The sequence below is a fragment of the Eptesicus fuscus genome, chromosome 22, assembly GCF_027574615.1.
Source record: "Eptesicus fuscus isolate TK198812 chromosome 22, DD_ASM_mEF_20220401, whole genome shotgun sequence".
NCBI classification, from domain to species: Eukaryota; Metazoa; Chordata; class Mammalia; order Chiroptera; family Vespertilionidae; genus Eptesicus; species Eptesicus fuscus.
Window position 1 is genome coordinate 6074194 of NC_072494.1, and position 14141 is coordinate 6088334.

General features: G+C 56.9%; 1 protein-coding gene and 1 pseudogene across 1 annotated transcript; one reads left to right on the top strand and one right to left on the bottom strand.

The window, feature by feature from the left end:
- Positions 1–265: 265 nt before the first annotated feature.
- LOC114233596 (glutathione S-transferase Mu 1-like) lies at positions 266–6218 on the top strand. Its single transcript, XM_054712049.1, has 8 exons — positions 266–377; positions 627–705; positions 1187–1251; positions 1575–1656; positions 1754–1854; positions 2919–3014; positions 3099–3209; positions 5509–6218. Exons 1-8 carry the CDS (start codon positions 342–344, stop codon positions 5596–5598), a joined length of 660 nt encoding a protein of 219 aa, XP_054568024.1. The 5' UTR covers positions 266–341; the 3' UTR covers positions 5599–6218.
- Positions 6219–13244: 7026 nt separating this feature from the next.
- LOC103291332 (cyclin-dependent kinase 11B-like) lies at positions 13245–13969 on the bottom strand (annotated as a pseudogene).
- Positions 13970–14141: the final 172 nt, after the last annotated feature.

Sequence of the window (14141 nt, forward strand, 5' to 3'; positions counted from 1 at the left end):
GGGGAGGCGCGCGGTGCCTGGAGGGGAAGCGGGGTTGGGGGGGGGAGCCTTGTGTTTTTGTGGTTCAGATTCGTCTCCGGAGCGCACGGCCCGCTCCCTCAGGCCCGGCCGGCGAGGTCTGGACACGGGCGGGGAGCCCTTGGGCGTCCTGGGGCCCGTTCCGTTTCACTGCGTCTCTGGGATGCGGTGCTGTGGGGTGTGGGCGGGACTTGGGGGGCGGGGACCTGGGACGGAAACTAGGGGGCTGTGCGCACGGCGGGCCCCGCCCCTCCTCGGACTGAGCTTAATACCGGAGTCCCGCTCCCCAAAGCGCCTCCGCTCAGAGCGCGAAAACCTGCACCATGGCCATGACTCTGGGTTACTGGGATGTCCGAGGGGTGAGCGAGGGGTCCCCCGCGGGGGGAGGGGGTGGGGTGGAGCGGCGGGCGGGCGGGCGGGGAGGTGCTGAGCAGCCGGGGCGCCAGGGCCGCTTGGTGCCCAGGCCCCTCCCGCCTCCTGTCCCCAGGGGGGCGCGGGCCCGGGGTGTCTGTGTGTTGGGGGGAGAGGATGGGGTTGCAGTTGGAGCAGAGCGAGCCCCAAGTCGGGCCCTGGGACTCTGACCTCTGTGCCGCCCGCCGTCCCTCCAGCTGGCTCACGCCATCCGCCTGCTCCTGGAGTACACAGACTCCACCTACGAGGAGAAGAAGTACACGTTGTTGGGGGACGGTAATGGCATCCCTGTGGCGTTCCGACTTCGACTTCGGCCCAACTCCTGCTGATTTGGTCCCCAGAACCCGGGCCCGGCCACCTGTGGCTCCCCTCTGCGCCCTCCACTGGCCGGAGCAGGCCCTGCCCCTTCCTTCACCCTCTGAGGGTGGACCTTGGCCTCAGGCAGGGCAGGGAGGCGGGGAGGGGGGGGAGGCGCTGCTGGGCCCCAGTGTCAGTAACTGCCATGGCTCCCTGGCTTTGCCCACACTCATGGAAGCCTGGTCCATGTGGGTGCCTGGGACTTCTCAGCGTTCTTTCCCCCAAACCCGGGGGAGAGACTCAGTGCTCAGATTCCACCCATAACTGCCCTCCCCTGCAGGCCTGGTCCCCCGCAACTGCACTCCCTGCTCAGGGGCCGGGCCATGGACTTCCTGGTGGGTCCCCGGGAGAGAGGGCTGGCCTGGGGGATGGTCCCTTCACTCCATCTTCTCCACCACAGCTCCCGACTATGACAGAAGCCAGTGGCTGAGTGAAAAATTCAAGCTGGGCCTGGACTTCCCCAATGTAGGTGCAGGGCGTGGGGGGCCGTGGGCGGAGGGAACCTGCCTCTCCTCTGAGGCTCCTTTCCCGGCTTAGACGGAGGCTTTGGGACCCAGGGCCTCTGCTCAGCCCCCAGCTCCCTGGTTCTTGTCGCTGCTTCCCCACCATGCTCTGTGTGCAGCTCATTCCTTCCTGGACAGTACATCTGCCCAGTGGGCCAACACCCAGCCCAGGTTTCATCTCTGCCCCGCTGCAGGGAGGTGCAGGGAGGGGCTTCGGGGTGGCCTGTGGCCTCCTGATCTGCCTCTGCCCCCCCCCCCCCCACCCCACTCCTCTCCTCTCTGCAGCTGCCCTACTTGATTGACGGGGCTCACAGGGTCACCCAGAGCAACGCCATCCTTCGCTACCTTGCGCGCAAGCACAACCTCTGTGAGTGGGGCTGGGGCGGGTGCAGGGGGTCGGGTGGGCCTGGCCCTGGGCTGGTGGGGTGGGAGGCTGAGGGGGAGCCTCTCTGTTGTGTCAATAGGTGGGGAGACGGAAGAGGAGAAGATCCGCGTGGACATGTTGGAGAACGAGGTGATGGACCTCCGCATGTACCACATCAGGACCTGCTACAGCCCTGACTATGTGAGTCCCCTCCGGGAGGGCTGGGCTGCGTAGGTGTTGGTCAGAGATGCACCTTTGTGTACCATCCGTGCTCGTCCTGTTTGCCATTGAACTCCTCGGAGCTTCTGATCCTCCAGGCTGGTCCCTGTCCTGTCAGCAGAGTGACCCTCAGAACCCCTAGTGCCTCACATGGAATCTCCCACTCAGCTCCCCTCAATCTTCGCATCGAGCGCAGACTCCCTCGGCCTGAGCTTAGCTCCTAACGGTGTGTGCAGCTGGTTAGCCCCGCCCCGCCTCCTGGACACCTTTGGGGATCAGCACACGTTCCCAGGAGGCGGCGTGGGGCACCCTCGGGGCCTCCGTGCCCCCCACTCCTTCCTTTTAGCCTCTCGGGTTCTCCCCGTCTGTCCAGAAAGTGCTCACGTGTCCTTCTGTCACCCACCAGCTGGCACTTACTTTTATTTATTTCTTCATTTCTTTATCTTCACCCAAGGATATTTTTCCATTGATTTTTAGAGAGAGTGGAAGGGAGAGGGAGAGAGAGAGAAACACAGATGGGAGAGAGGCCCATCCATTGGTTGCCTCCCGCATGCCCTGGCCCTGGGCCGGCAGCCTGCAACCGAGGTATGTGCTTTTGACCGGAATTGAACCCAGGACCCTTCAGGCCCCAGGCTGGTGCTCTATCCACTGAGCCAAACCGGTTAGGGTAGCAGTTGGAACTTATCGTTTCTGCCCCTGGGCCATGTTAGCTCTTGGCACCGTTCATTCTGCCCCGCCTCTGGGTCCAGGCTCTGCAGGTTCTCCCGCTCCTGGGTCCGGCCCGTGCAGGGTGTGAGATGCGTGGAGACAGGGTCAGGCGCAGGCTGGTGTCTCTCTGTGCTTCCCAACTGCCTGCCCCAGCCGGGAGGTGGTCCCCAGGAGGAGTGCAGTGACCACAGGTCGGGTTAAGTGATGACCTGGGCACTGACCCAGGAGCAGCTGGGGACAAGGCCACCCACCGTGGCAGCTGGGGCACCGCCCTGGGCGGCCTGCCCCCTGCCCAGGGAGTCCCTGGCGCGGGTGGTGACAGCCGTGTTGTGCCTCAGGAGAAACAGAAGCCCGAGTTCCTGAAGGTGCTCCCTGAAAAGCTGAAGCTCTTCTCACAGTTCCTGGGGAAGAAGTCTTGGTTTGCAGGGGACAAGGTACGGGGAAGGCTTTGGGGTGGGGGAGTGGACATGTTCCCCGTGTCAGAGTTTGGCGCCCATTCACCCTGTGCCTGCCCGCAGCTCACCTACGTGGACTTCCTGGCCTACGACCTGCTGGGCGTGCTGCGCATGTTTGAGCCCACGTGCCTGGATGCGTTCCCGAACCTGAGAGACTTCCTGGGCCGCTTTGAGGTGAACCCTCTGAGCCTCCTACTGTGTTGTGTCTTTTGTCTCCTTCGTCTCCCTGATGCCTCTCTCGTCCTGGAGCTCACTGAGGCTTAACCAGCATGCACGGAGGCCTTGCTGAATGCCAGCATCTGTGCTCAGCGTGATGCCTGCACCGGGTGAAATGTAATCTTTAAGACATTCCTCCACGGGAACATTTTTCACGTCCGTTTTAGGAAATGGAACTGAAAGGGGGGGGTCGTTTGCTCAAGGTCACAGAGCCAGTCCACTGGGTCACAGCCCCGGCCCTGGTGTGGGGCCCCCAGTTGCCGTTGGCTTCCGTGGGCAGCAGGCAGAGGGCCCCCTTTCCTGTGCCCGGAAGGCGAGCTCCGGCCCTCCTCAGCCGGCACGTCACCGCCCCGGACTTTGTGGAGGAAGCAGAACGTTCCGGAGTTTCTTTGAGGGACATCAGTAGCGTTGGGATGCAATAGGAATGATGTTAAGTCCCAGAGACACAGACAGTGTTTCCTCCCTGTCTGCAGACAGCCCTGCAGCGTGGGGTGCCCTCTGGGCAGTGCTGAGGTCTCCGGGCTGTCGGGGCTGGGATCTGAGTACACATGTGGGGGTCCCCGCAGAAGCAGGTTTTTGTTGTTGTTAACCCTCACCCTAGGATAGTTTTTCCATTGATTTTTAGAGAGGGAGGAAGGGAAAATGGGAAGGGGAGAGAGAGAGAGAGAGAGAGAGAGAGACATTCATGTGAGAGAGACACATTGATTGGTTGCCTCCGGCATGCACCCTGACCGGGCTGGGGATCAAGCCTGCAACCCAGGTACATGCCCTTGACTGGGAATCAAATCTGAGACCCTGCGGGATACGGGCTGACGCTCTAACCACTGAGCACACCAGCCAGGCAGACGGATTTTATCCTCACGTCTTCTGTGGGCCCTTCCCTTTCCGAGCTGTCTCCTTTTCCTGCTTTCCAATTATTCAGGACACTGTCTCGGAGATGAGGTGGCAGGTTTATTTTTAGTAGTATTCACGGACGTGCCCCTCTCCTGTGTGTGAGGCGCAGGGAGGAGGCAGAGGTGGCCCAGCCCTGGAGTCCCCCTCCCCGCACTGGGTCTCTGTGAGGAAGTGCAGGAGTCCCCGCTGTGTGGTCCTGAGGTCCCACGTGGGTTGTAGGGGTGCAGGGCCTGAACTTCACCTCACAGCTCATCATCGGTTACCTTAGCCAGCTCACAGATGAACAGGATCGGCTTGATCCCAGATTTAGGAATTTGAGGCATCCCTAGGCCCAGACTTTGCAGCTTACAGTCTGTTTCCCTTTCCCCTCCCCATTGAGAGGTCTGCCCTGCCAGCCAGTTCCCCCGGCTCTGGGTCGGGTCCAGGGCCATCCGCCTGGGATATTACACAAGAGCTGGCGGACTGACGGGCTGGGAGGGATGGGGCACAGCTGTGGGCTGCAGCCTGCGGCCTGTGGGGGCCAGGCCTTGGTTCCAGGCCGCCCCAGGCCCTTCAAATCCTGTAGAAGTTACTGGACACTGTCTGTCTTGGGAACATCATGCTCACACACCCCGTGTGTCCAGGGCCTGGTTGGCTGCAGCTGCACAGGATGAGGCAGGTCGGGGCCCAGTGAGGTTGGGCTCAGGAACCAGGCCACGCAGCTGGACTTTCTCCTTTAAGGGGCCTCTTAGGGCTTGGCTTTGTTCCACATCCTCCTATCAGCTTTCACCCCCGTTTTGCTGAGTCATGGGTGGGACTTGGCCTGCTCTGCCAGCTGCACAGGCACAGTCTGAGCCCTTCGTTCTGCCTGGGTCCCTCCTGGGCAGCCCCTGGGCAGCAGGAGCCTCCCTGTGAGAAAGGGGACTGTGTGTGCAGACGGGGAGGGTCAAGGCCTCCTGTGTGGGCGGGAGGAAGGGAGTGCAGCAGAGCACAGGGTGCGGGGAGAGCCAGGCTGCCTTCCAGCCCTGCCCACCTACAGCTGTGTGAGCGTTTGGAAGGGCTCCAGCTCTGTGTGCCTCAGTTTCCCTTCTGACAGACGGTGATAGCAGAGCCTATCCTGCAGGCAGTTGTGTGGAGGTGGTAAACCCGATTCACAGTCTCTAATGGCTACAGGGCCCCTAGCACAGTGGTAACAGTGACTACGACAAAACACCGTTACAGGAAATGGCCAGCGTTAACTTAGCAGAACCGGGACCCCCGGGTGTGACTGCCAAGGAAGCCTCGCCAGGATCCTGGACTTGGAGTGTCTGCAGCGGGGCTGGGTGAGCCCCGGAGGGGCAGCAGACCCTGAGCTCTGGCCTTCTCTCCCCCCCCCCCCCCCCAGGGCCTGAAGAAGATCGCTGCCTACATGAAGACCAGCCGCTTCCTCCCCACACCCGTGTACTCCAAGGCTGCCCAGTGGGGTAACAAGTAGTGCCTGTAAGTGCAGGACGTGGGAGCGAGGGGCCCCGGGGCCCGGAGCGCAGCTGGGCGTCCTGCATTCTTTCTGCTCTTCCCCCCCCCCCAGACTGTGCCCCCCCCCACACACACACATGCTCATTGACCCTTGTCTGCTCCCAACCGTGTGGTCCCACCCTGCCTGCCTGAGCCCCAGCAAAGCCTGGTCACACCTGCTTGTCTTGTCATCCCCTCCTGGCCACTGGACTCAGGACTGACTGTGCCGATGTCTGGGGGTGTCCACTTCCCCTCTGTTGTCCGCAGTGGCTGGGTTGTGGGGATGGACGTGTGGGGTGATGGCGGGTGGGGTTGTAAGGTGTCTGGCTCTTTTCTGTCTTCATGGTCCATGTGCCTGAGCCTGGGGTCGCTAAGAGGGGGGCCCTGGGCCCGGGGCCTCCTCCATCTCTGCATTTGTGGAATGCCCCCTGTAGGCCCGCAGGTCTCTGTGTCACGGTTTGGGGCCCTTGGGTGAGGAAGGGGGTTGAGCCGTCCGCTGCTGGTTGGGGTCCGGGTGGCCTGCCTTCTGTCCCCCTTGCCCTGTACCCCTCCTCTGTGCTCCTGCAACACGTCTCAATAAAACGCACCCGCTGCATTGTACCTGTCCTTTCCCTTGCTCTTTAACTCGATCGCAAATTCATCCAGGAGAGAATCCATGTCTTATTGGACTTTTGAAAAAAATACATTTTATTGATTTTTTTACAGAGAAGAGGGGAGAGAGATAGAGAGCTAGAAACATCGATCAGCTGCCTCCTGCACACCCCCTACTGGGGATGTGCCCGCAACCAAGGCACATGCCCTTGACCGGAATCGAACCTGGGACCCTTCAGTCCGCAGGCCGACGCTCTATCCACTGAGCCAAACCGGTTTCGGCCTTATTGGACTTTTTACCTCTGACATCGATCGCACGCAACGAAATTTGGAAATTTGAATGATCTGTAATAAGACCCTGGCGAACCCTACAGCCGTTCGTGGGATGAGAGCTCTGGGTGCAGTTCCTCTCGGCCGCCAGAGGCACAGAGGGAAGAACAGAGGACTTTCCCTGTCCGGGCCTGGGAGCAGGAGCCTGGGCTCTTCCTAACGTCAGCACTTCATAGGCTTCCGCTGCTCTTTGAATACCTTGGCGTCTGACCTGGGCCCCAGGTGCGGGGCCAGCGGCCAGCAGGTCTGCGTGGTCAGGAGGAGGTTGGGGCTCTGACGTTAGGACACCTGCACAGGCGTGGGGCTTAGGGGGTCGCTGTGGGGTCAGCACGGCCCTCCAGCAGCGCCTGGTGAGTGGAGTTGGGCCTTATTAAGGCACAGCCTCGAGACAAGTCGTAACGGGGGGAGCTCTGAAGAAGAGTCTTGTTGGGCATCCGTCCCGGTGATCTTTGCCTGCAGCTGCCTTCTTGCAGTTAGTCAATAAAAACGGAGCCATGGGAGTCACGTGCCAGGTCATGAAGAAATCAATGATTAACTTAAAAAGATAAAACTGGTAAGATAAAAGCTCAGCAAAGCTAACCAAAGTTTATAAAGTGGGTAAGATAAAAGTCAACCCAAAAGCTTGTCAAACTTGAACTTAAGCAGGGAGGGGTGAGGATAAACAAGAGAAAGAAATGGAAATTAGGAGTGACACTATGATAAAAGGTAAGCAGAGAGAATAAAAATGTTAAATCCGAGTAAAACAGATGTAGGTCAGAACAGGGGCTGGCCCATGTTCTCTGGAGAGGCCTAGACAGGAAATGTGTGTGGCTTTCTGGCTCAGGTGGTCTCTGTCAATCACTCATCACTGCAGTGTGAGAGCCGACACAGCCGATTCAGAAGTGAATGGGTGGCCCCGGGTTCCAACGCAGATGGCCTGCTTGCCAACTCCTGATCTAGACGTGCAGCTGAAAAGGAATGCCTATGTTAAAGCCTAAATATTAGCTCTGAAATGCAACAGAACAAAAGAACTCAATCCTTAACAAGGAGGGAAGAGCCCTGGCCGGTGTGGCTTGACCAAGCACCCTCCCATGCACTGAGGTCTCAGGTGGATTCCTGGTCAGGGCACATAGGTCAGGGCACATGCCCAGGTTGCAGGCTCCATCCTTAGTTGGGGGCATGCAAGAGGCAGCAAATCCAAGTTTCACTCTCTCCCTCTCCCGTCCTCTCTAAAAATCAATTTTAAAATCTTAAAAAAAAAAAAAGAGGGAAGATGTGGTAAGGAAGGAAACAGTCACAAGTGAAAACAATTTGCTAAACATTGTGGTCAAAATGACAAATCTAAGTATTTTTTTAAAATATATTTATTGATTTTTTACAGAGAGGAAGGGAGAGGGATAGAGAGTTTGAAACATCGATGAGAGAAACATCATCAGCTGCCTCCTGCACACCCCCTCCTGGGGGTGTGCCCGCAACCAAGGTACGTGCCCTTGACCAGAATCGAATCTGGGACCCTTAAGTCCGAAGGCCGACGCTCTATCCACTGAGCCAAACCGGTTAGGGCAAAAGCTAAGTATTTTAAAGTGTGGGGCAGAAATAGCAGAAGGTATGGACTTCACACTGTTGGGGCGGCGGGCACGGCACCAGGTGTTAGATTGTGGGGAGGGGTTGGGGTAGGGGGAGGGAGGGGTCAGACCAGATCTGGGTGCAGCAACCTTGGCCCTTGAGTTCTGGCTAGGAAGTCACTCAGAACCAAGACTCAAACTACAGGAGAATATCTGTTTATGAAATCACAGAGGTGGAAGCTGTGCTTCATAGAAGCCATGGGCTTAGGACACAAGTTACAGAGGCAACGAGAGGTGGGGAAGGTAAAGGGGACTTGCCTGGAGGAAGGGGAGGGGAGAGGCCCTGGGGTGCTCCTGGGAGTGTGTGCTGGGTCCTGTGCTAAGGTTTTCAGGGTGGAGATGTTAGGAGAGGCCCCAGGGAAGATCTCACTAGAATATTCCGCAGCTTCCCAGGTGGGTCCTTTCAGGGTCTAAGTCTCCACTAAGTCCACGCCCTGGCAGGGGGTCATTATCTAATGCAGCTGGTCCTGAGGTCCGCCCTGGGGTCACTAGTCTGATTTTACTGCTTTTCTGGGGCTGGAGCTGAAATATAACTGAGGCCTAGAGGTTATCACTCGGTTAAGGTCAGGGGGTCCAAACCGCATGACCAGCGATGTGCTAGGGCAGTGGTCGGCAAACTCATTAGCCAGCAGAGCAAATACCAACAGTACAACGATTGACATTTCTTTTGAGAGCCCAATTTTTTAAACCTAAACTTCTTCTAACGCCACTTCTTCAAAATAGACTCGCCCAGGCCGTGGTATTTTGTGGAAGAGCCACACTCAAGGGGCCAAAGAGCCGCATGTGACTCTCGAGCCGCAGTTTGCCGACCACGGTGCTAGGGGAGCAAAGGTCGCCCTGGGGGCGAGGTCCCACCTGCAATGGTCCATTGCTAGGCATCCAGGGCTTTCCCCCTGGTGACCTGTACCTGGTCCATCGTCCTTGCTCTGCTCACGTCTACCCCAAAACGGAGGCAACCGAAAAGGTGATTTGATTGTGGCTGGATCCCGCAGAGGCCTCAAGACTTGGGATTCTTCGGTGCCTCGTGACAGTGCTCAGATGTCGTTCAGGGTGTATGTCCCCTTCTGGAATGGGGACACGAGCCACACTGAGAAGGTGGCACTGGTGCCCCCGCATGGGTCTGTCATCTCCGGTGTCAATGACAAGCTCCCCTGCCTAGGGTCCCGCCGCTGTTATTGTCGTAGCCGAGAAAGGCAAAGCTGACCTCAAGGCAGCAGCTTCTAGAAAATGAGGTTTATTCTTCTTTCATGTTCCATGGCAAGGAGTCCGAGTGTTATAGGCGGTTGGACAGACACAAGCAGAGCCAGGAGAGAAACTCACCAGGTACAGAACTCACCAGGGCCGAAAGCCCGGCTGCCCAGCAGGGGGCAACACTGGAAAAACAAGACTCACACCCCTGGGGTGACCGTTCCTCCCCTAGCACATCCCTTGGACACCCTGACTTTTTCCTCCCTAGAGGTAACATCTGGGCCTCAGTTGTATTTCAGCTCCAGGCCCAGAAAAGCAGCAAAACCAAGGAAATGGCTGCCTCAGGCCCAGCTGCATTGACTGATGACCCCTGCCCTGCACCGACCAATCGGAGACCATGACCCCGAGAGAGCACACCTGCAAAGCTGTGAATCTTCATTTAGACCCTCCCCTGAGGCCTCCCTAAGCTTTCCACCTGCAGGAAAGAGATAAATACGCTCAGGATGAAGGGCCCAGCGCTCGCTTTCCCTCTAAAGAGTAAGCCCCTGCTGTCCCCCCACAGGCGCGTGTCCCCTAACCTCTCAGGGACCCCACAAGAACTGCAACCAGGGGAGCGATGGGCAGTGGCAGCTCGTCCTGGGCAAACCCCCTGAGCCTGTCTCCAAGGCCCCCTTTTCTCTGACTTTCCAGCGAGCCAAAGCGGCCCCGCCTCGGCTCTCCTGTTGCTTCTTCCAGGCGTCCTCAAACTATGGCCCGCGGGCCACATGCGGGTGTTTTTGCTGTTTTGTTTTTTTACTTCAAAATAAGATGTGCAGTGTGCATAGGAATTTGTTCATAGTTTTTTTTTTAAACTATAGTCCGGCCCTCCAACGGTCTGAGGGACAGTGAACTGGCCCCTGTTTAAAAAGTTTGAGGACCCCTAAGCCCTCCTCTGTCACTGTCCTAAGTATAAATTCTTCCTTCCTACCCTTTGTCTCTTGATTGAAATCTTTCCTTCAAAAAGACAAAGCCCTACCTGGTTTGGCTCAGAGAAAGAGCGTCGGCCTGCGGACTGAAGGGTTCTGAGTTTGAGTCCAGTCAAGGGCACATGCCGGGGTTTCGGGCTTGATTCCCAGTAGGGGGCCTGCAGGAGGCAGCCGGTCAATGATTCTCTCTTCTCTCTCATCGTTGATGTTTCTACCTCTCTCTCCCCTCTCCCTTCCTCTCTGAAATCAGTAAAAATATATATTAAAAAAAAAAAAAAAAGACAAGAACCACCCCAGCCAGCGTGGCTCAGAGGCTAGAGTGTCGGCCCGTGGGCTGAAGAGTCCCAGGTTTGAGTCCTGTCAAAGGCTTGTACGTTGGTTGCAGGCTTGACCCCCCTGGCCCTGGTTGGGTCGTGCAGAAGGCAACCAATTGATGTGTCTCTCTCATATCAATATTTCTGTCTCCCTTCTCTCTCTAAAAAACATTAATGGGGAAAATTTCCTCAGGTGAGGATAAAAAGAGAGGGGGGGGGGAGGGCAGGAGAGAGACAAGAACTAAGGTCTCGTAGTCTCCCCGGCAACAAAGGCTGTTGGGCAGCCCCGGTCCCTGAAGTTACACGGGACAAGGCCCCTTCCTTCCTTCCTTCTCGTGGCTCCTGTGTCTCACAGGGTGTTTCCCGTCTCCGGTGGGAGCTGTGTCACAAGCCTGGGAAGAAAACTAGAGAAAACCCCACAGAGACAGTGTCCCCTTTGCAAGTGAGGCCAGAGTTGCATGAGCCACAGTCGTTCACAGTCTGTTTGTGAGGTTCCCACGTGTGGCTCTGCCTGGACACAGGGGCAGACCTACGTTTCCAAAGAATGCATTTAGGTGGCCAACTGCAGTCCCTCCCACACCCAGAGAGGGGGGTGTAAAAGTTAAGCCCCAGGTTAGCGGAGACCTTGGGGTTAAGCCAGCGCTTTAAGCATGTAGGCTAGAGGCTCAGGTATTCAAGATAAGATCTTATTGTCAGATACACCCCAGGGGAGCGGCATATCACTTCCTTGTTGCTGAAACAGGAAAAGCAGAATCCCTGGGAGGCCAGGGGGCTGGGCAGCCAGGAGGCGGGCCTACCCCTGCTTGTTGGGAACAGACACCCCACCAGAGGTCCTCCCCCTGACACGTGGCATGGGGGGCGCGTGCCTCACCACTGCTGCCCCTGAAATCCGGACCCTCACCAGAAAACCACTTCCCAGGGCCTGCTCCTTTAAGACCGAAGTGCAGCTCAGAAATTCAGAGCCGCAGGCCCGTGCCTGAGCCACGGGGAGGGGAGGCAGCGCAGGTGAATTTAGGTGAATTAGCGAGGATTACGTTCTGCTGGGTATAGGTACGGCTGAAGAATAACAGACGCCTAAGCGGGATAGACGCTGACTCCTCTTGTAAGGACAGATCTGAAGGCGGACAGTTAGGCACCGGCAATGCGGGCTTCGTAGGAGCCGTAAGGACCTGGCTTCTGAACTGCCTGCTCCCTCTGGGGAGCACTCGGGTCGGGATTTTGAAAACGACAGGCTAAAAGCATAATGTCGATGACCCCCAATTCGTCCGATAGAAGACGCTAGGGAAGGGGAGTGGAAAAGGGAAAAGGAGGTGAGCTCTGTGATGTAGTAGGAAGCAGCCTGCGCACAGACTTGCAGAGACACTGTCTTGCATTTTTTTGCAAAGCTCATGGGGTGCCCTCCTTTGGTGAGATGATTCAGAAGAGATGTTGGGAAATAAAAGACTCCTATTTTTATTGACATCAGCCAGTCTCTGGATTGGCTCTTGTCTCCATCCCTCTGGTGACCGCACTTTCAGGCTGACTGACACCACGCTTTGTTAGACGCTGTCTTTTCTTTTTAAAAAATATATTTTATTGATTTTTTTACAGCGAGGAAGGGAGAGGGATAGAGAGTTAGAAACATTTATGAGTGAGAAGCATCGATCAGCTGCCTCCTGCACACCCCCTACTGGGGATGTGCCCGAAACCAAGGTACATGCCCTCGACTGAAATCGAACCTGGGACCCTCGAGTCCACAGGCCAATGCTCTATCCACTGAGCCAAACTGGTTAGGGCCGTGGTCGGCAAACTCATTAGTCAACAGAGCCAAATATCAACAGTACAACGATTGAAATTTCTTTTGAGAGCCACATTTTTTAAACTTAAACTTCTTCTAACACCACTTCTTCAAAATAGACTCGCCCAGGCCATGGTATTTTGTGGAAGAGCCACACTCAAGGAGCCAAAGAGCCACATGTGACTCGCGAGCCGCAGTTTGCCGACCACGGGGTTAGGGCCACGCTGTCTTTCTAACTCCTGCAGCCTGATGGAGACCTTTACTGATGACAGACACAGAGACACCTGCTGGCTGCCACCTGCTAACTCAGGACTTGGAAGCAGAGAACAGGAGGGGCGGGTCCTGATGGATCCAATTCCTTCTGTAAATGCCGATGGTCATACTCCTCCTTTAGCAGACCTGGCTGCTCCCACTTTGTGGGGTATCCCCAACAGCCCCCCGATAAAGCAGAGTCCTGTCCGAAAGGCCCAGCTTCCGTGGCTCGTCCCGTTTGAAACAAACTTTGGAAACGTTATCCCGCAGAAGATAAAACACAGACCTATTCTCATGTCCTCAGACGTCCACCACGACACACACGTGGTCCTGTGGCTGCATTTCCACCCCCCTCCGCACCCTGGGGACTCACCCTTCTCATGGCGGCCGCTTGGCCCTCTGTCTCCACGTGGGGCCACACAGCAGTGCCTGTTCACTTGAAATTCAATTACACACACATTCATTTAATCTCTTGTTCTGGATTTATTTATTTTTATTATTTTTTCCCCACAAGGAAATAAGATTTAATTCTACAAATTTACAAGCCAAGACAAAATAGAAACAAAATGTGGAAAACGAGGCCAGCAGCTCGACTCGAGGCCACGTCACCGCAGCCCAGGCCACAGCAGCCCGTCATCCGGGCAGGACCGGGTCTGACCCACAGGCTGCCCCCGCTCCTGGCCCTGGTCCCGCTGTTTCTGGGGTCCACTCTGAACCAAAAACTTGAGGCTGAAGCCAGGGCCTGCGGCCGAAGTCCCCTGGTTGGTGGTGGTGAGGTGGAAGCCGGCCTCCTTCAGGTCATCGTCACCCCGCCGGCTGTAGCCGAGGCCTCCCTCGGGGGGTCTCGGGCTGGTGCCACGCTTCACCCTTTGCTGTTCGCTCCTGGCGGGCCATGTGGGGAACATCGAGGGGTCGATGGGGAGCGGGGTCTTGTGGAAATACTCGTGCTTGAGACCGTCCTTTGCACTGACCCAGGAAAGTAGGTCAGGAACTTGTTCATGAGGTCGAAGCCCTGGTCGGAGAGCAGCGCCCCGAAGCGCTTGCGCAGGTTGTTGTAGGGGTACTCGGTGAAGGTCATCTTCTTCACGGCATGCAGCTCCTTGTAGCTCCATGCGGTGGTCCCTCAGCTCCCCCTCCTCAGGGGAATTCTTTTTGTAAAATAACTCTGTAATCATATACACATGAGGGAGTAAAGGGCAGCACCAGGCTCACAGGGGAAGAGAGCAATGTGTTTTTCCTTTGTCCCAACGTCGGCTGGGCACAGTTCTGAGATCACACACACAAGTGGGCTGGGCTGGGAATAGAATAAGGGAGAGGACTGAGGAGACATAGGCAAGAGCAGGGGTCCTCAAACTTTTTAAACAGGGGGCCAGTTCACTGTCCCTCAGACCGTTGGAGAGCCGGACTATAGTTTAAAAAAAACAACTATGAACAAATTCCTATGCACACTGCTAAGTCAGCTGCTAAGCAGGACAGGCGGCGGCGGCAAAAACACCCGGCGG

Coding starts and splice junctions, on each gene's coding strand:
- LOC114233596 (XM_054712049.1), top strand. CDS start 342: ATGGCCATGACTCTGGGTTACTGGGATGTCCGAGGG. Junction 378..626: donor GTTACTGGGATGTCCGAGGG/GTGAGCGAGGGG, acceptor CCGTCCCTCCAG/CTGGCTCACGCCATCCGCCT. Junction 706..1,186: donor GTACACGTTGTTGGGGGACG/GTAATGGCATCC, acceptor TCTCCACCACAG/CTCCCGACTATGACAGAAGC.